The 20165-nt window shown below is 42.6% G+C and overlaps 1 protein-coding gene across 4 annotated transcripts in view; it reads right to left on the bottom strand.

Annotated features, from left to right (window-relative positions):
• suclg2 (succinate-CoA ligase GDP-forming subunit beta) overlaps positions 1-20165 on the bottom strand; it is a 126232-nt gene that overhangs the window by 15972 nt on the left and 90095 nt on the right. For 2 of the 4 annotated variants that reach the window (XM_090205989.1, XM_090205987.1), the window contains 2 exons: positions 9743-9821; positions 5986-6573 (listed from right to left, as the gene is read on the bottom strand). The exons of the other annotated variants lie outside the window; for them this stretch is intronic. In XM_090205989.1, coding sequence (XP_090062115.1) covers positions 9789-9821 — 33 coding nt within the window. In that variant the 3' untranslated portion in view covers positions 5986-6573; positions 9743-9788. Of the gene's footprint in view, positions 1-5985; positions 6574-9742; positions 9822-20165 lie in introns of those variants that run through there. 4 annotated transcript variants of the gene reach the window in all.

Raw genomic sequence — 20165 nt, forward strand, 5'->3', positions numbered from 1 at the left:
TTAACATGCAGCCTTTCCAAATGAAGACAGGGCCTACAGGCACTAATGATCTACCATGAATCAGCAGTTCAGCTGTGGTATTGGGCCCAGTTCTATCTAGGTCCCCACCACCTTCCCACAGGTAGGTGAGAGCAATAGTTTGAAAGCTCCACTTAGCCTATTGGAGAACCCGGTGAAGCAATCACCATATAAACCAGAAGTCCTCCTCACTACATCAATGGAGCTCCCAGTTTATCCCGAAAACAAATAACCGATTGAACCCACCTCAAAATGACTTGTCGCTTCTGAGGACAAAAAACACATACATGGTCAGTCATACAACACACGTGCACAGCATGGATATTAAATAGCATATGTACGTTTGTGTATAGCGCTACAAACAGGACACTTGGCCTGGACATTAAGACCGTCCATTTGATTGTAGTTCTTCTTTGTATCCTCCTCCTGCCTTTCTCTTTTGGCACCATCTTATTAAATCTAAGGGCTATTTTCCTCTCTGCAAATCCATTCCCTCTGGTGTGCTACTCTTCAGAGGGCGAGAGAGACAGACAGAGATAGAGAGAGATAGAGATGCGGGGGTATACGTGTCGTGGTGCCGTGCAGGCCTGGATCCTATTGAAGGCTGGGATTGGGCCTGGCGAGGGGGATAAGAGGGAAATAATTATCCGGGCTGTTGAAGCATGACAGCTCCTCCTCGCCCAAAGTGAAAGAGATGAAGCATTATGTCAAGAAAGCCTGCTCACAAACACATCTTGACACCGCCATCTAAAGTTTCACTTCATTTTAAGAAACCCTCAGTGACTGACGGCTACCTTCGTGATCAATGGACGGGAGATGCTTCTCTACCGACACACAGGGAAAGATGGATTTACTGAGTCTTTACTGCAAACATTGTCCCTCTTAGTAAAGCTTTAGATAAACAAATGTGTGTGCAAATGTCATTTGGAAGATATTTGTATATGTGAAAGTATACAAAATGTAGCTACAGTGGGGCAAAAAAGTATTTAGTCAGCCAACAATTGTGCAAATTCTCCCACTTAAAAAGATGAAAGAGGCCTGTAATTTTCATCATAGGTACACTTCAACTATGACAGACAAAATGAGAAAAAAAATTCAGAAAATCACATTGTAGGATATTTAATGAATTGATTTGCAAATTATGGTGGAAAATAAGTATTTGGTCACCTACAAAACAAACAAGATTTCTGGCTCTCACAGACCTGTAACTTCTTCTTTAAGAGGCTCCTCTGTCCTCCACTCGTTACCTGTATTAATGGCACCTGCTTGAACTTGTTATCAGTATAAAAGACACCTGTCCACAACCTCAAACAGTCACACTCCAAACTCCACTATGTCCAAGACCAAAGAGCTGTCAAAGGACACCAGAAACAAAATTGTAGACCTGCACCAGGCTGGGAAGACTGAATCTGTAATAGGTAAGCAGCTTGGTTTGAAGAAATCAACTGTGGGAGCAATTATTAGCAAATGGAAGACATACAAGACCACTGATAATCTCCCTCGATCTGGGGCTCCACGCAAGATCTCACCCCGTGGAGTCAAAATGATCACAAGACGGGTGAGCATAAATCCCAGAACCACACGGGGGGACCTAGTGAATGACCTGCTGAGAGCTGGGACCAAAGTAACAAAGCCTACCATCAGTAACACACTACGCCGCCAGGGACTCAAATCCTGCAGTGCCAGACGTGTCCCCTTGCTTAAGCCAGTACATGTCCAGGCCCGTCTGAAGTTTGCTCGAGAGCATTTGGATGATCCAGAAGAAGATTGGGAGAATGTCATATGGTCAGATGAAACCAAAATATAACTTTTTGGTAAAAACTCAACTCGTCATGTTTGGAGGACAAAGAATGCTGAGTTGCATCCAAAGAACACCATACCTACTGTGAAGCATGGGGGTGGAAACATCATGCTTTGGGGCTGTTTTTCTGCAAAGGGACCAGGACGACTGATCCGTGTAAAGGAAAGAATGAATGGGGCCATGTATCGTGAGATTTTGAGTGAAAACCTCCTTCCATCAGCAAGGGCATTGAAGATGAATCGTGGCTGGGTCTTTCAGCATGACAATGATCCCAAACACACCGCCCGGGCAACGAAGGAGTGGCTTCGTAAGAAGCATTTCAAGGTCTTGGAGTGGCCTAGCCAGTCTCCAGATCTCAACCCCATAGAAAATCTTTGGAGGGAGTTGAAAGTCCATTTTGCCTAGCAACAGCCCCAAAACATCACTGCTCTAGAGGAGATCTGCATGGAGGAATGGGCCAAAATACCAGCAAAAGTGCGTGAAAACCTTGTGAAGACTTACAGAAAACGTTTGACCTCTGTCACTGCCAACAAAGGGTATATAACAAAGTATTGAGATAAACTTTTGTTATTGACCAAATACTTATTTTCCACCATAATTTGCAAATAAATTCATTCAAAATCCTACAATGTGATTTTCTGGATTTTTTTTCTCATTTTGTCTGTCATAGTTGAAGTATACCTATGATGAAAATTACAGGCCTCTCTCATCTTTTTAAGTGGGAGAATTTGCACAATTGGTGGCTGACTAAATACTTTTTTGCCCCACTGTATAAAAATAGCTGTAGAAGTAGTATGATTCTGTATCAAAGAACATTCTCTCGTTTCTTCCAAATCCATGTCCTTTTCCTGGAATACCCAAGTTATTTTCCTGGAATACTCAAGCACCAGCACTGTCCATATGTCATGACAAATCCAGAAACCATTCTTGCATTGGTCGTCACTAGGTATCAAGAAATATGAATGTCAACACTTTGTTGAGCCCTGATATGACCTAAAAGTGACATAGCACAAACCAACCCACTCTGAAAAACAATGTCCTATCCTATACAATACGTCCTTCTCTCTCTCCATGTCCTGACACATCCAGCTGTCCTGAAAAGCTCTCTATGCTGCGAGATCTGAAGATGGCCATGTCCTTCTGTTCCTCAGGCCCTGTTGCCACGTGACTGACCAGCACACTCTCTCTACGCTGAAGAAAAAACCAATCAAGGCAGAAATGGGTTTGCAGCAAGCCAGGGGAGGCACAGGCGAAGGTGGTGATGCGGGGGGGGGGACGACAACAGTGTCCCTGTGAATTGATACTGGAGCCAGTCATTTCCGCCTCAAGGTCCATCTCTCTTGTGAGAGAGCGGGGGTGTTGTGAACTGTGACAGCTGGCTCTCGGTGAACCCATCTCCCAAGTCGTCCTATCACTCAGATACTTTTCAACACACTCGCCAATATGGCCAAGACAAAGCAGCTACCAAGACGCTAACCACAAATTTAAAAGACACCAAACCACTCATACACACAGACCCACACACACTCAAACTAGTTGTATAAGGTTATAAAACCTAATTCATTCATATTTTTATTTCACTTGTTGAATCCTTCAGTCAATGAGTAATGTACATGGCACTAAACTACCAAGTGCTCTATCAGTTTAACAATGGCATTTCATCTATTGACACAACAGGGGCTGTTTAATGTAGACAGCCTGATCTACAGAAGTGGAATAAATACTCCCGATGACATTGGATTGTCTCATTTAGTGTCTCATTAAGTTTCTTGTTAAGTCAGTGTTAGAAAAACCAAACAAACCAATTCCAATTTGTGCTCATGTCTGCAAGCTGCTGGCCTCCATGCTCACACACGTACTTCTGCACCCTATCCATCCCAACAACCCCAGCCTCTGATCAGAGCTTTCTCCCATCCCATTGCTGTTTCCCAGGTCACATCATTCATATTCTCTCTATGCTACCAGGCACCGAGTGCTCGCAAGGAGCCCTGGGGGCCTCATCGAGTTTGGAACCCGACTTTGGAAAAGACTGAATTGCACTTTGTAGTGCACTTCACCTATCCCTTTTTATGGAGATGGTGGCGTGCACTGTGTTGGATCGTGTCTTTGTTGTTGAGTTTGAAGTGACTATTAAAACACAGAGGCATATCTGATTGAGCCGTCGGTCTGTCGCACGACCCTGCACTCGGTCACGTCCCTCAGCGTTTGCCACCGATAGTTTTTTAATCAGATGGGAGGGCAGAAAAAAAATCCACAACAAGAAGGGCTCTAAAGCAAAAGTCCAATTTACCATCAGTAATCCAGGCTGGAGATTTAGTAATTTGACACTAGAATGGTTTCATGGGAAATCTATCTACTGTCAATACGTGGTCCTAAAGAGGGAAAATGCAAGCAATCTAGAGTGAAAGTGAAAAAAGGGCTCAAGTTTGCCAAGTATGAGAAGAGTAGTGAGACAGAGAATAGGTGGAAAACACATAGGAGGTCAAATCTTGACCGAAAAAAGGTCAGGTAAGAGGACAAGAGTGAGCGTGAGCAACAGGGGGACGAGATGACAGAAAGACAAGGCAATGAAAGATGGGAGACTGGCAGCAGGCAGATGCCACAGGAGCGAGAGAAGGGAGCACAGAGACCAGCACTGGCAGGGGACATTGTCAGATGTCAGTCAGGGATGTAGAACTCATTTCCTGCTGCTCACCTCAGGATCTTGTGCATGTTCACACACACGCTGTAGCTGCCATGGTGCTGTGATAAAGGCAGAGACTGTACAGCAGGCATATTATTCATCCCGAGGGCCGCATGTCACCGCTGACAGGCAGACATAAATATTCCTCAACCCTTTCAGCAAGGGTTAATGGCTGTCGATCAGTAAGGGATGGGAAGGGGCCAACAGAGATATGCAGGGCCACGTGTGCATACATTCACACAGTATCGCTCCATTTAAAGCACTACTGTTTGAGGGTAGCGTGAGCGCTGTTAAGATTAGACTGGAAAGGGAGACACACAGACAGCCACACACACATCCAAACCCCTCAAACTATCAGACACATACACATAGTACACGCACAGACATTGTTAAATGTGAACAGTGATTACTATACACAATCCTCAGATATTTCTCCTTTCAATCATTGCAGAGCTCAGCCAGCAAAGTGGTGCTCTGCTCAACTCCGCTCCGAGCGAGAATTACTTTATTAAAATGAAGGAATGCATAATAGCAGGGAATGGCATACATAATCACCTCCGAGACCTAGCACAACAAACCAGCACTGAATATAACAGACCAACATTCCTACTTTCTTCATAATGCTACATGGCCAATCACATTTTAATTTATTCTAATGTATTCACACAGAAGGTCAATTATCCAAATGATTCCAGTTCAGATTGCACCTGATCTTGGGAGACAATGAGCCATATAAATGGCAGCTGGGTTGTTTTGCAAGGCAAATCATCTCCAACTTCTTTTTATCACTCTGCTTGCATAGACACACCACTTTTCTTTAGTGAAGTGCATTTGCTAATGAGTAAACAACTGGGCGTTTTAACCCACAGCACTGAAGCAGCCAGGCAGACAGACAGGCATGCATGCCTCAGCCAAAGACAGTCATATCAGTGAGTGGACAAACAACAAGTATGGATATATTACCAACCTAACCTACAGACTGTTCAGGCATGCACCCACACAAATGAAATCATATAATTTACACCTCACAGTAACATTTACTTCAGGAGCTAACAACTGAACTAGCTACATTCTTTTGATATGCGCAAACATAGTCACAGGCTCATCGTAGCGGTGAAAGAATGCAACCACCAATTAAGAACGCACACTTGTTAGCGATGCTTCAAGATGTCCACCATTGTTCCTGTACCCAAGAAAGCGAAGGTCACTTAATTAAATTACTATCGCCCCATTGCACTCACTTCTGTCGTCCACCTTAACCAACATCACAATTTTCTGAGTCAAGACCACTTTCTGAGTCAAAATGCAAGCCGAGATCTACCACTCAGCCTATTTGTGTTTATTACGGATGCCCATTAGCTGCTGCCAAGGCATCTAAAAAAACAGTTATTTGTTTAGATGGAGTCAAGGATGTGATTTGTATAACTCTACAAAGTTCTAGAAAAAAATGTTTCACTTACAATAAAAAAACATTACAGTGTAATCCATTTGAACAACTTTATTTGTAGATTCAATTAGTATTAGAGTTAGTAACTAATAAAGTAACTAATAAAGTCCAGATACAGCTTCTTTTGACAAAGTAGAAACTAAAATGAGGATAACATTATAACCAACCAGGTGTGCAGGTGAAATCATTTGCTGTGTTCCTAAAGACAAGCACCAGTGCATGAACAATAGTAACGGCTTATTGCATTAAAAAAAAACTTGTGGAAATATATTCATGATAATATATAAAAAGTCATCCGTTGATTCCATCGGACGCTGTGTTGTAATCCTTAGACCCGGGCCTTTACACATGAATCAATCGTGTCTTCTCTTTTTGCTTCAGGTCCAGACAGCACACAGCTTCGGCTGCACTGCACACAGTTTTCAATGGGCCTTGAAGCTCACATGCCGGATCCATGATGAAATCTCTCCTGCTGATTGTCTTGTCAAGGCATTTCTTGTACAACACGTGTGCGTTAATAGCAGCCATGTCGAGCACGTTGTAGAATGCCGCAACAGGCCAGGGGTGAGTACCTCATTTTACAGAGTACAGTCCAGCCATCTGGCCAAGTGCATCCACACCAACCTATTGCATGAAATAGAATAGAAAAGGTTAGAATTATATATAATAATAATAGTGTAAATTCAATATAATAAAAGGGATAATACACTGCATTCTGAAAGTATTGAGACCGCTTGACTGTTTCCACATCGTGTTACGTTACAGCCTTATTCAAAAATGGATGAAATAAAAATATGTCCTCAATCTACACACCATACCCCATAAAGACAAAGCAAGGTTTTTTTGTATTTGTAATTTTGCAAACATAATAAATATGAAAAAACAGAAATACCTTATGTAAATAAGTATCAAGGCCCTTTGCTATGAGACTCGAAATTGAGCTCAGGTGCATCCTGTTTCCATTGACCATCCTTGAGATGTTTATACAATTTGGAGTCCACCTGTGGTAAATTCAATTGATTGGACATGATTTGGAAAGGCACACACCTGTCTATATAAGGTCCCACATTTGACAGTACATGTCAGACCAAAAACCAAAGCTATGAGGTAGAAAGGAACTGTGCGTAGACCCCCGAGACAGGATTGTGTCGAGGCACAGATTTGGGAAAGGGTACCAAAAAATGCCTGCAGCATTGAAGGTTTAAGAACACAGTGGCCTCCATCTTTCTTAAATGGAAGAAGTTTGGAACCACCAAGACTCTTCCTAGAGCAAACGTGGGAGAAGGGCCTTGGTCAGGGAGATGACCAAGAACCCGATGGTCACTCTGACAGAGCTCCAGAATTCCTCTGTGGGGATGTGAGAACCTTCCAGAAGGATAACCATCTCTGCAGCACTGCACAAATCAGGCCTTTATGGTAAAGTGGCCAGACGGAAGCCACTCCCTCAGTAAGGCACGACAGCCCACTTGGAGTTTTCCAAAAGCCACCTAAAGGACTCTAAGACCAATGAAAAACAAGATTCTATGGTCTGATGAAACCAAGATTCAACTCTTTGGCCTGAATGCCAAGTGTCACGTCTGGAGGAAACCTGTCACCATCCCTCTGGTGAAGCATGGTGGTGGCAACATAATGCTGTTGGGATGTTTTTCAGCTGCAGTTACTGGGAGACTAGTCAGGATCGAGGGAAAGACGAATGGAGCAAAGCACTGAGAGATGCTTGATGAAAACCTATTCCAGAGCACTCAGGACCTCAAACTGGGGCGAAGGTTCACCTTCCAACAGGATAACGACCCTAAGCACACACCAAATACAATGCAGGAGTGGCTTCGGGGCAAGTCTCTGAATCTCCTTGAGTGTCCCAGCCAGAGCCCAGACGTGAACATAGAAAATAGCCATTCAACCTGACAGAGATTGAGAGGATCTGCAGAGAAGAATTGGAGAAACTCTCCAAATACAGGTGTGCCAAGCTTGAACTGTCATACCCAAGAAGACAAGGCTGTAATCACTGCCAAAGGTGCGTCAACAAAGTGCTGAGTAAAGGGTCTGAATACTTACAGTACCAGTCACAATTTTGGACACCTACTCATTCAAGGGTTTTTCTTTATTTTTTACTATTTTCTACATTGTAGAATAATAGTGAAGACATAAACTATGAAATAACACATATGGAATCATGTAGTAACCATAAAAGTGTTAAATCAAAATATGTAATATTTTAGATTCTTCAAAGGAGCCATCCGTTGCCTTGATGACAGCTTTGCACTCTCTTGGTATTCTCTCAACCAGCTTCACCTGGAAAACTTTTCCAACAGTCTTGAAGGAGTTCTGAGCACTTTTTTGCCTGCTTTTCTATCCCTCTGCGGTCCAACTCATCCCAAACCATCTCAATTGGGTTGAGGTTGGGTAATTGTGGAGGCCAGGTCATCTGATGCAGCACTCCATCACTCGCATTCTTCTAACAGCCTGGAGGCGTGTTAGGTCATTATCTTGTTGAAAAATAAATGATAGACCCTCTAAGCACAAACCAGATGGGATGGCGTAATGCTGCAGAATGCTGTGGTAGCCACACTGGTCAACTGTGCTTTGAATTCTAAATAAATCACAGACAGTGTCACCAGAAAAGCACCCCCACACCACGTCTTCCATGCTTCATGGTGGGAACTACACATGCAGAGATACTCCGTTCACCTACTCTGCGTCTCACAAAGACACAGCAGCTGGAATCAAAAATCTCCAATTTGGACTCATCAGACCAAAGGACAGATATCCACCAGTCCATTGCTCGTGTTTCTTGGCCCAAGCAAGTCTCTTCTTAATGGTGTCCTTTAGTAGTGGTTTCTTTACAGCAATTTGACCATGAAGGCCTGATTCACACAATGTCTTCTGAACAGTTGATGTTGAGATGTGTCTGTTACTTGAACCCTGTGAAGCATTTATTTGGGCTGCAATTTCTGAGGCTGGTAACTCTAATGAACTTATCCTCTGCAGCAGAGGAAACTCTGGGTCTTCCTTTCCTGTGGCGGTCCTCATGAGAGCCAGTTTCATCATAGCGCTTGTTGGTTTTTGCAACTGCACTTGAAGAAACTTTCCATATTGACTGACCTTCATGTCTTAAAGTAATGATGGACTGTTGTTTCTCTTTCCTTATTTGAGCTGTTATTGCCATAATATGGACTTGGTCTTTTATCAAATAGGGCTATCTTCTGTATACCACCACTACCTTGTCACAACACAACTGATTGGCTCAAACGCATTAAAAAGGAAATAAATTGAAATGCATTCCTGGTGACTACTTCATGAAGCTGGTTGAGAGAATGCCAAGAGTGTGCAAAGCTGTCATCAAGGCAAAGAGTGGCTACTTTGAAGAATCTCAAATATATTTTGATTTGTTGAACACTTTTTTGGTTACTACATGATTCCATGTGTTATTTAATAGTTTATGTCTTCACTATTATTCTACAATGTAGAAAATAGTAAAAATAAAGGAATACCCTGTAATGAGTACCATAGGTGTCCAAACTTTTGGCTGGTTCTATATGTAAATGTGATGTTTATTTAAAAAAATGTTAATACATTTGCAAAAATGTAAAAAAACAACAACTGTTTTTGCTTTGTCATTATCAGGTATTGGGCGTAGCTTGATGAGGAAAAAAACACATTTTAAATCAATATTAGAATAAGGCTGTAACGTAACAAAACGTGGAAAAGTCAAGGGGTCTGAATACTTTCCCAATGCACTGTATTTGGTGATTGGCAGATGGAAAGGTTATTTGTATATGGCAGAGATCTATACCTTTGTGCAATTGTAGTCTGTTACCATCTCTGAATTCTTCTTCTGGTCACTGCCGATGGCAACAGTTGGATGCATGGTGCTGAGGATGCAAACACTTATTTATTTTCCATCTGTACACCATGTGTATGTTGTTTTGTGCAGAGGGGGATAGCTCCGGCCTTTGTTTGTTCCCTGTTCCCGAGCAGGCTAATCTACTTTGCAATCAACTTGTCTGCCAGGGAAATTCATGTGAAGAAATTGTCTATGGTCACATGGCTGCCTTTGCCCATGTAAGGCGCCACGAGTCCAAATCCACAGTCTCAGACAGTCACTCACCCCATGGCCTGGTTTTGTCTTTCACCAGAAATGGAAAGCCATTGAGCAAGTACTTGGTGGCCAACCAAAACTGAAGTCACATGCACCATTACCAGTTTCTATCTGGTTTATATCACCTATTCATCCATTGACGACAGAATAAAATATTTACATTGTATTATGAGTTGTCATAGAAACGGCAGAATATGCTCTTTCAGATACTATATAGAAATCAAAATGTTTTACCTCCATGTGAAGGAAGAATTGATAAAGCAATGCTCCTTTTCCTGAATCTGTCAATAAGATGCGCCCATCTCTTCATGTACAATTTGACAACTGATAGACCTAATATTGTCACTCACCAGATTATTGTCAATTTAATCTTGTCTGTAGGTTAACTCTTATTATGTGTGAAATTAGTTTCGGTGTAGTTTAGGTGTAGTTTAGGTGTAGCTTAGGTGTAGTGTAGGTGTAGTTTCAGTATAGTTTAGGTGTAGTTTCCAGTATAGTTTAGGTGTAGTTTATGTGTAGTTCGGGTGTAGTTTTAGTATAGTTTAGGTGTAGTTTAGGTGTAGTTTCGATTGTCCAGCAGGCCGCCTGGCATCGTTTGTTTCCTGCTCATCAACTTGAAAAGGGTGAAGGATATATTTTGCACTATTCTAAAGGCCTACTGCATAATTTCCCTTATAATAAATGACATGAGTAATAGAGTTACAGTAAATAAAACAGTCCTGTAAACTGCTTCTTTTTACAAAGTAAAACATAAAAGAGAATGTTATCAACTTGCAAGGCATATGCAGTCAAATTATTAACATGAGCACTATCCGTGATAAATAATCATAAGACAAACATCATTATCACATTATTGTTGTTCTAAATTAAATCAACCTCATCATTCAGTTAGGCCTAATTGAAATTTGATTGTGAAGTAACTTGCACAATTATCGCCCATTCCATCCATTTGTCATTCATTCAGTGGGCTGGGATCCTTTTCTTCGCTGGATAGAGTCAAGAATATGTTTTGCATGCTTTCCTTTCCCTCGCAATAAAATTGATTGATAATAAGATTATAGTAAATAAAACTGTCCCATAAGAGCTTCTTTAAAAAAAGTAAAATGTAAGAGAGAATGGTATCAACCCCCAAGGCACAAGTCACATTTTTGCTGCTGATAAATATGCATAACAAACTCACCATTACACTACTGTCTTTCTAAATGAAATCAACCTCTTCTTCCTCCCTATTATTCAGTTAGGCCTCATTTCAATTCATTTGTGAAGTAAGGTGCACAATTATCACCAATCCATCCATTTGTCATTCATTCAGCGACGAGAGAGAGAGATGCATTAGTGCCTGGCTGGGTACCAACATCCTACAGCACATTGACATGGCGAGTTAAGTTGGGAATAGGTGTGAGAAAAACTGGTAAAAAGGCCATGATATCCTTTTCGGTTTGTGATTTTAAAAAATTATGACAAATGAATAGTGTAAAATACAAACATTTAAGAAAGGTCAAGGGAGGAGCAGGACATTGCTTTTTTGGGGGGCTGGTTTTTGTACTTACAAAATCAAACATCAGTGACCGTTGGACTCTGGCAGTTCTAGCGTTAATAGTGCTGAAAATCTGTTGTCAATTTGTTTACTGTAGCATTGTATCTGGTCAAACACCATTTTTCCCAAAAGTTTACTTAAGGTTAGTAACAGGCTGATTGGTCAGCTATTTGAGCCAGTAAAGGGTGCTTTACTATTCTTGAGTAGCAGAATGACTTTTGCTTCCCTCCAGGCCTGAGGGCACACACTTTCTTGTAGACGTAGATTGAAGATGTGGCAAATAGGAGTGGCAATATCGTCCGCTATTATCCTCAGTAATTTCCCATCCAAGTTGTCAGACCAGGTGGCTTGTCATTTTTGATAGACAATATATATATTTTTTCTTTCATAATTTGGTGAGTTTAACTTGGATGTTTAGGGTCAGCATTTGTTTCTGCCATGTCATGCCTAAGTTTGCTAATCTTGCCAATGACAAAATCATTAAAGTAGTTGGCAATATCAGTGAGTTTTGTGATGAATAAGACTAATAAGACTAATAAGGCTTTTTACTATCATTCGTTATATCATTTATCTTTGTTTAATAGTATAGTTTCTTATTTTTATTCAGTTTAGTCGCATGATTTTTCAATTTGCAGTACGTTTGCCAATCGGTTACACAGCCAGACTTAATTGGCATTAATTTAGCCTCATCCCTCTTACTATGCAACATTAACCATTAACCAAACAGTTCTCTAGCAATGATGTTTGTACAGTAGGCTATATGCCCAAAACATTGTCACTGCATATTGGCTATTTTTCAATTGTTCTTTTCAGACTATTTTGAATTACATTTCAACATTTTAGGTTTATGATCACACTGGTAATAGATCATTTGTTGTGTTACTTGTGAGGCACAGCTGACTGAGCATAATAACTTGTTATTTTTTTTACTGGACTGATGGCTTGCATCTGATGGTCCGTCTGATGGGAAGGAGGGAGGGAGCAGTGGTGAGAATCGCCGTCCCTCCTCTCTCTCTGCTGAGAAAAGGGGACAGTCTTCCAGCTGATGGCGAAACTTAAGTCACACTGCATTATTTCTGCCTCATGCTCCCATTGATGGTGTTATTCCTATGACCAGAGAAATTGAAATATTCCTCGATATTAAAAAAGACAAGCAGCTAATAAAAACAACGCAAGCTTAAAGAAACACTTTTCTATACTCATTCATTACAGCTGCAGTGCTGGTTGTAGCGCGAGTGGAAATAGGGAGAATGCACATTTTAAACAACTTCAACATGCACTTCCTCATAAAAACAGCAGCTCTTTGATGTACTCGTTGAGTCTCTAGTCATGGTTAAAAAAAAATGGAGATCTTACACTAATCAACTTTGCTGTGTGTTCGAGGCTTCTTGTTACTGTCTATGGCGCTAGAAACTGTGCAGACAGTGATCTGAGCTATCAGATTGGCCAGTGGTAGGCCTATAAGTGCACTTAATTTGCTCTGGTAGGCGGAGTTCTACATGAAATAGTTCAAAATGGAAACACTGACTTCCCAGCGCCGGGGCTGCTTAATCAAGTGCACCTATAGCCAACAGCACGGAAAAAATCAAACAAATTGGAATGCAAGGCTTTATTGTAACTTTTTATTATTATTATTTACTAGGAATGCCTTGGTAACCACAGCCCTAGACCCACTACAATTTGAATACCACCCCAACTGATCTACAGCCGACGCAATTGCATACAAGGTAATGTGGAGAGGGAATGCATTTCTTTACATTGACCATCAGGGTATACCCTTTTCCATGCACACTAAATGTTAGTTATTTTTGGTGACTTGACATACATTGCATACTGTATGAATATGACCATAACATATGATTTATGGCCTTTATGGGGGAAGGGGTGGGGATGCTTATTATTATTGCCAGCCATAAGAGTTTAGTCCAATTTCCCCAAATTATTAATTTCTGACCCCCCAAACTTGCCGGGCCCTATATAGGGCCCAAAACAGGGTAGAAGCGACCCATAAATACCCAAGGGAAGGTATTTCTACTCAATGAGAGAGCAGAGCGAGAGAAAGTGCCAGGAGAAACTGAGTAAATCCCTTCTCTGGTGGTGTTTAGCAAGAAAGGCAATTTAGAGGCAATGAAATAACGTGGTAGAGCATTAATCCTGATAGTGCCATATCAAAATACCTCCCCAGTATATAGCACCCACTGCCTCCTCTGCTCTAAACAGAAAGGCTTTTCAGACACACTCATCTGTTATTCATCTGAGTGAATGACTGAACCACTGCAGTTATTGAATAGCAATGACTACTTTCCGCTGTGACTCGGCTCTGGCTAAATGAGTCATTTAGAAACTGATAGAATACACATATTGCAAACCCCGTCTCTCCTCCGCTTGTTCAGTCCTGACAGGTCTGGGGCGTGGGATGCCGAACTGCCAGAAAACCAGAAACTAGGGCGAAACAGATGGGTGCTATCAAGATTTAATTTCTAAAAGACACGGATACATACACTGATTGAGCGTGTTAGTGCACTTTTCCCAGCCCTCTCTGTGGCATTTGGAAGCCCTTGTATAATGTCTTCGCCTGTACGTGCCACCAAAACCCGACCAAAGACCAGATTCGACTTATGCAGATGAAGGGAATCGTTTCTAAGTCCCCCTGCATGCAATCTTTCAGTGAGATGACCAGTTGGTCCTAGGCTGACATTAAGACCTGCAGGTTTTGAAGCTGCCCATGGAATTCTACAGAATATCAATTAGCCATTATAGGTTCTCTCAGGTATTGGAGCGATCAGAGGAGCTGATAAATGATCAGGGGAGGGATGGGGGAGGGGTGGAGGAAAGAAGCCCTCAGTCATTGAGATATGGCCTCGGCTGCAGCCTGGTTCTCTGGTAGGTAAGGGCCACAACCTGTCCCGGGTAAAGCCCAGAGGAGAGACAACCTGCCCAGGGTAAAGCCCAGAGGAGAGACCACCTGCCCAGGGTAAAGCCCAGAGGAGAGACAACCTGCCCAGGGTAAAGCCCAGAGGAGAGACCACCTGCCCAGGGTAAAGCCCAGAGGAGAGACAACCTGCCCAGGGTAAAGCCCAGAGGAGAGACAACCTGCCCAGGGTAAAGCCCAGAGGAGAGACAACCTGCCCCGGGTAAAGCCCAGAGGAGAGACAACCTGCCCAGGGTAAAGCCCAGAGGAGAGACCACCTGCCCAGGGTAAAGCCCAGAGGAGAGACAACCTGCCCAGGGTAAAGCCCAGAGGAGAGACAACCTGCCCAGGGTAAAGCCCAGAGGAGAGACAACCTGCCCCGGGTAAAGCCTAGAGAAAAGACAACCTGCCCAGGGTATTTATTTTATTTCACCTTTATTTAACTAGGCAAGTCAGTTAAAAACAAATTCTTATTTACAATGACAGCCTACCAAAAGGCAAAAGGCCTACTGCGGGGACAGGGGCTGGGATTAAAAATATAATACAAATTTAGGACAAAAACACACATCACTAGAAGAGACAACACAACACTACATAAAGGGTAAGGGGTAAAGCCCAGAGGAGAGAGGAGGGCCTCATCTGGAGTCTGGCTCCCTGGCAATTGGTCAGTACAGAAGCAATCAGGGGATTTACAGTATGAGGAAGGTGTACCAATATTATGCCCTTTGCTCTACTGGGTCAGTCCAGCAGGGGCCAGCCTAATGAAGAGCTCATCATTAGCCCTAACAGACTAGCCAGGGTACAGTCAATGGAGTGGTGGGAACGGCTCAATTTACTTATCTCAGAATAGCAAGAGCATTATCCCAATAACAGCTACTGGTGGTACTGGCCGGTCTATGCTTTTTCTTCCCCCCAGTTCATTCCCCAAAATCCCTCCCACTCCTACTGTTTCAGTTCCCTCCCACTCCTACTGAGCCAGTAGCAGTCACAGCTGATGGTGGCAGTGACTGCTCTGCTCTCTAACTCACTTCTCCCCCATTCCCTCCAATGTGCCTTTCCAGTTCCACTAGAATAAACACCAACCACCCACGCCCCCACCATACCACTCTATCAACTCTCTCCCTCCCTCCCTCCCAGAGCACTCCCTGGATGGCTAGGACAGGACTGGGGAGTGGACGAGTGGGGGGAGTTACTGAATAGAAGCCTGCTACCCAAAGATGAGCTTCAGTGATTACAACCAGAGACAGTTTTCTAATTATTCTGTCAAACATCAATCCTGTGGCTGATGCAGGTCATCCTGGCGGCTGATGGACAATGTAATCACTGCTGGGCTTTAAAATGGAGAAACTTCCACTCACCCTCTCTCCTTTTCCCACTCTCTCTCGTTCCCTCTCTCCTGCTGCCTGGCAGACAGGGCTATGACAGCAGGTCTGAGAAATGGGAAATGTGAAAGGGCTCTATAAACTGATACAGTCAGTGTCCTGGCAGGGCTGGAGTGGTGAAGGAAGTGAACCAAACACTGCCTCTGAAATATGCATCCTTCACAGGGGGAGGCTGTGTTGAAAAGGAGGGAGGTAGAGGGAAACAATAAATACATCTTGCTCAATTAAGCTTTAAGAAAGATGAATATGTTAATTATACGTAAGTGCTTAACAGTATACCAGATCGCTTACAGTGCCTTGCGAAAGTATTCGGCCCCCTTGAACTTTGCGACCTTTTGCCACATTTCAGGCTTCAAACATAAAGATATAAAACTGTATTTTTTTTGTGAAGAATCAACAACAAGTGGGACACAATCATGAAGTGGAACGACATTTATTGGATATTTCAAACTTTTTTAACAAATCAAAAACTGAAAAATTGGGCGTGCAAAATTATTCAGCCCCTTAACTTTCAGTGCAGCAAACTCTCTCCAGAAGTTCAGTGAGGATCTCTGAATGATCCAATGTTGACCTAAATGACTAATGATGATAAATACAATCCACCTGTGTGTAATCAAGTCTCCGTATAAATGCACTTGCACTGTGATAGTCTCAGAGGTCCGATGAAACCAAAATTTAACTTTTTGGCAACAATGCAAAACGTTATGTTTGGCGTAAAAGCAACACAGCTGAACACACCATCCCCACTGTCAAACATGGTGGTGGCAGCATCATGGTTTGGGCCTGCTTTTCTTCAGCAGGGACAGGGAAGATGGTTAAAATTGATGGGAAGATGGATGGAGCCAAATACAGGACCATTCTGGAAGAAAACCTGATGGAGTCTGCAAAAGACCTGAGAGTGGGACGGAGATTTGTCTTCCAACAAGACAATGATCCAAAACATAAAGCAAAATCTACAATGGAATGGTTCAAAAATAAACATATCCAGGTGTTAGAATGGCCAAGTCAAAGTCCAGACCTGAATCCAATCGAGAATCTGTGGAAAGAACTGAAAACTGCTGTTCACAAATGCTCTCCATCCAACCTCACTGAGCTCGAGCTGTTTTGCAAGGAGGAATGGGAAAAAATTTCAGTCTCTCGATGTGCAAAACTGATAGAGACATACCCCAAGCGACTTACAGCTGTAATCGCAGCAAAAGGTGGCGCTACAAAGTATTAACTTAAGGGGGCTGGATAATTTTGCACGCCCAATTTTCAGTTTTTGATTTGTTAAAAAAGTTTGAAATATCCAATAAATGTCGTTCCACTTCATGATTGTGTCCCACTTGTTGTTGATTCTTCACAAAAAATACAGTTTTATATCTTTATGTTTGAAGCCTGAAATGTGGCAAAAGGTCGCAAAGTTCAAGGGGGCCGAATACTTTCGCAAGGCACTGTATATACTGTACATTGTAGGTTCAATCCAGGTCAAACTAGTGTAGGCTTAACTATAAATCAAGTGGTCACTAAAGGGCATATAGAGAGTGTATTGAACATACAAATCCTTTTTCGAATCAATGGTTTATTGGCCTAGTTGAATCTCCTGTGCTGCAGATTGTTCTAGAAGGATAGAACAGCATTGTGAGGGATGGTAGAGGCCAGCCATCTCCTGTCCATCGTCGTTCCAACTGTGACCATTAAAACCTACCCTAACCAGAAACCGTGGATGGATGGCAGCATTCGCGTAAGACTGAAGGTGCGATCCACTGCATTTAACCATGGAAAGAGGTCTGGAAATATGGCTGAATATAAACAGTGTAGTTATTCCCTCCGCAAGGCAATCAAAACAAGTGAAATGCCGGTACAGGGACAAGGTGGAGCCGCAATTCAACGGCTCAGACACGAGAAGTATGTGGCAGGGTCTACAGGAAATCACAGACTACAAAAACAAAAACAGCCACATCACGGATACCGACGTCACGCTTCCACACAAACTACCTTCTTTAACCGCGTTGAGGATAATACAGTGCCACTGTTTCGGCTCGCTAACAAAGCCCCCCCCTCTCCTTCTCAGTGGCTGACGTGAGTAAAACACTCGCAAGGCTGCTGGCCCAGACGTCATCCCTAGCCGTGTCCTCAGAGCATGTGCAAACCAGCTGGCTGATGTGTTCACAGACATATTTAAATCGCTCTCTATCCCAGTCTGTTGTCCTCACATGCTTCAAGGTGGCTACCATTGTTCCTGTACCCAAGATGGCAAAGATAACTGAACTAAATGACTACCACCCCATAGCACTCACTTCTGTCAACATGACGTGCTTTGAGAGGCTAATCAAGGATCATATCACCTCCACCTTTATTTCAGGTAAGCTAGTTGAGAACAAGTTCTCATTTACAACTGCGACCTGGCCAAGATAAAGCAAAGCAATGTGACAAACAACAACACAGAGTTACACATGGAGTAAACAAGCGTACAGTCAATAACAAAACAGAAAAAAAGAAAGTCTAAATACAGTGTGTGCAAAGGCAATAAATAGGCCATAGTAGCGAAGTAATTACAAATTAGCAAATTAACACTGGAGAGATAAATGAGCAGATGATGATGTGCAAGTAGAGATACTGGTGTGCAAAAAGAGAAGAAAAGTTTAAAAAACAATATGGCGATGAGGTAGGTAGATTGGGTGGGCCATTTACAGATGGACTATGTACAGCTGCAGCGATCGGTTAGCTGCTCAGAAAGCTGATGTTTAAAGTTAGTGAGGGAAATAAGTCTCTAATTTCAGAGATTTTTGCAATTCGTTCCAGTCACTAGCAGCAGAGAACTGAAAGGAAAGGCAGCCAAAGGAGGTGTTGGCTTTGGGGATGACCAGTGGGATATACCTGCTGGAGTGCATGCTACGGGTGGGTGTTGTTATCGTGACCAGTGAGCTGAGATAAGGTGGAGCTTTACCTAGCATAGACTTATAGATGACCTGGAGCCAGTGGGTCTGCTGACGAATATGTAGCGAGAGCCAGCCGACGAGATCATACAGATCGCAGAGGTGGGTGGTATAAGGGGCTTTGGTAACAAAACAAATGGCACTGTGATAGACTGCATCCAGTTTGCTGAGTAGAGTATTGGAAGCTATTTTGTAGATGACATTGCCGAAATCGAGGTTTGGTAGGATAGTCAGTTTTACAAGGGTAAGTTTGGCGGCGTGGAGGTGCGAAATAGAAAGCCGATTCTAGATTTGATTTTTGATTGGTGATGTTTAATATGAGTCTGGAAGGAGAGTTTACAGTCTAGCCAGACACCTAGGCATTTGTAGTTGGAGGCCACATATTTTAGGTCAGAACCGTACAGGGTAGTGATGCTAGTTTGGCGGGTGCGGGTAGCGATCGGTTGAAGAGCTTGCATTTGGTTTTACTAGCAGTTAAAGGCCATGGAAGGAGTGTTGTATGGCATTGAAGCTCGTTTGGAGGTGAGTTAACAGTGTCCAAAGAAGGGCCAGATGTATACAGAATGGTATTGTCTACGTAGAGTTGCAGCAAGAGCGACATTATTGATATACAGTGCCTTGCGAAAGTATTCGGCCCCCTTGAACTTTGCGACCTTTTGCCACATTTCAGGCTTCAAACATAAAGATATAAAACTGTATTTTTTGTGAAGAATCAACAACAAGTGGGACACAATCATGAAGTGGAACGACATTTATTGGATATTTCAAACTTTTTTAACAAATCAAAAACTGAAAAATTGGGCGTGCAAAATTATTCAGCCCCCTTAAGTTAATACTTTGTAGCGCCACCTTTTGCTGCGATTACAGCTGTAAGTCGCTTGGGGTGTGTCTCTATCAGTTTTGCACATCGAGAGACTGACATTTTTTCCCATTCCTCCTTGCAAAACAGCTCGAGCTCAGTGAGGTTGGATGGAGAGCATTTGTGAACAGCAGTTTTCAGTTCTTTCCACAGATTCTCGATTGGATTCAGGTCTGGACTTTGACTTGGCCATTCTAACACCTGGATATGTTTATTTTTGAACCATTCCATTGTAGATTTTGCTTTATGTTTTGGATCATTGTCTTGTTGGAAGACAAATCTCCGTCCCAGTCTCAGGTCTTTTGCAGACTCCATCAGGTTTTCTTCCAGAATGGTCCTGTATTTGGCTCCATCCATCTTTCCATCAATTTTAACCATCTTCCCTGTCCCTACTGAAGAAAAGCAGGCCCAAACCATGATGCTGCCACCACCATGTTTGACAGTGGGGATGGTGTGGTCAGGGTGATGAGCTGTGTTGCTTTTACGCCAAACATAACGTTTTGCATTGTT

This window comes from Oncorhynchus mykiss, chromosome 17 (assembly GCF_057628025.1).
Source record: "Oncorhynchus mykiss isolate SJ-2025 chromosome 17, ASM5762802v1, whole genome shotgun sequence".
In the NCBI taxonomy this organism is placed as follows: domain Eukaryota; kingdom Metazoa; phylum Chordata; class Actinopteri; order Salmoniformes; family Salmonidae; genus Oncorhynchus; species Oncorhynchus mykiss.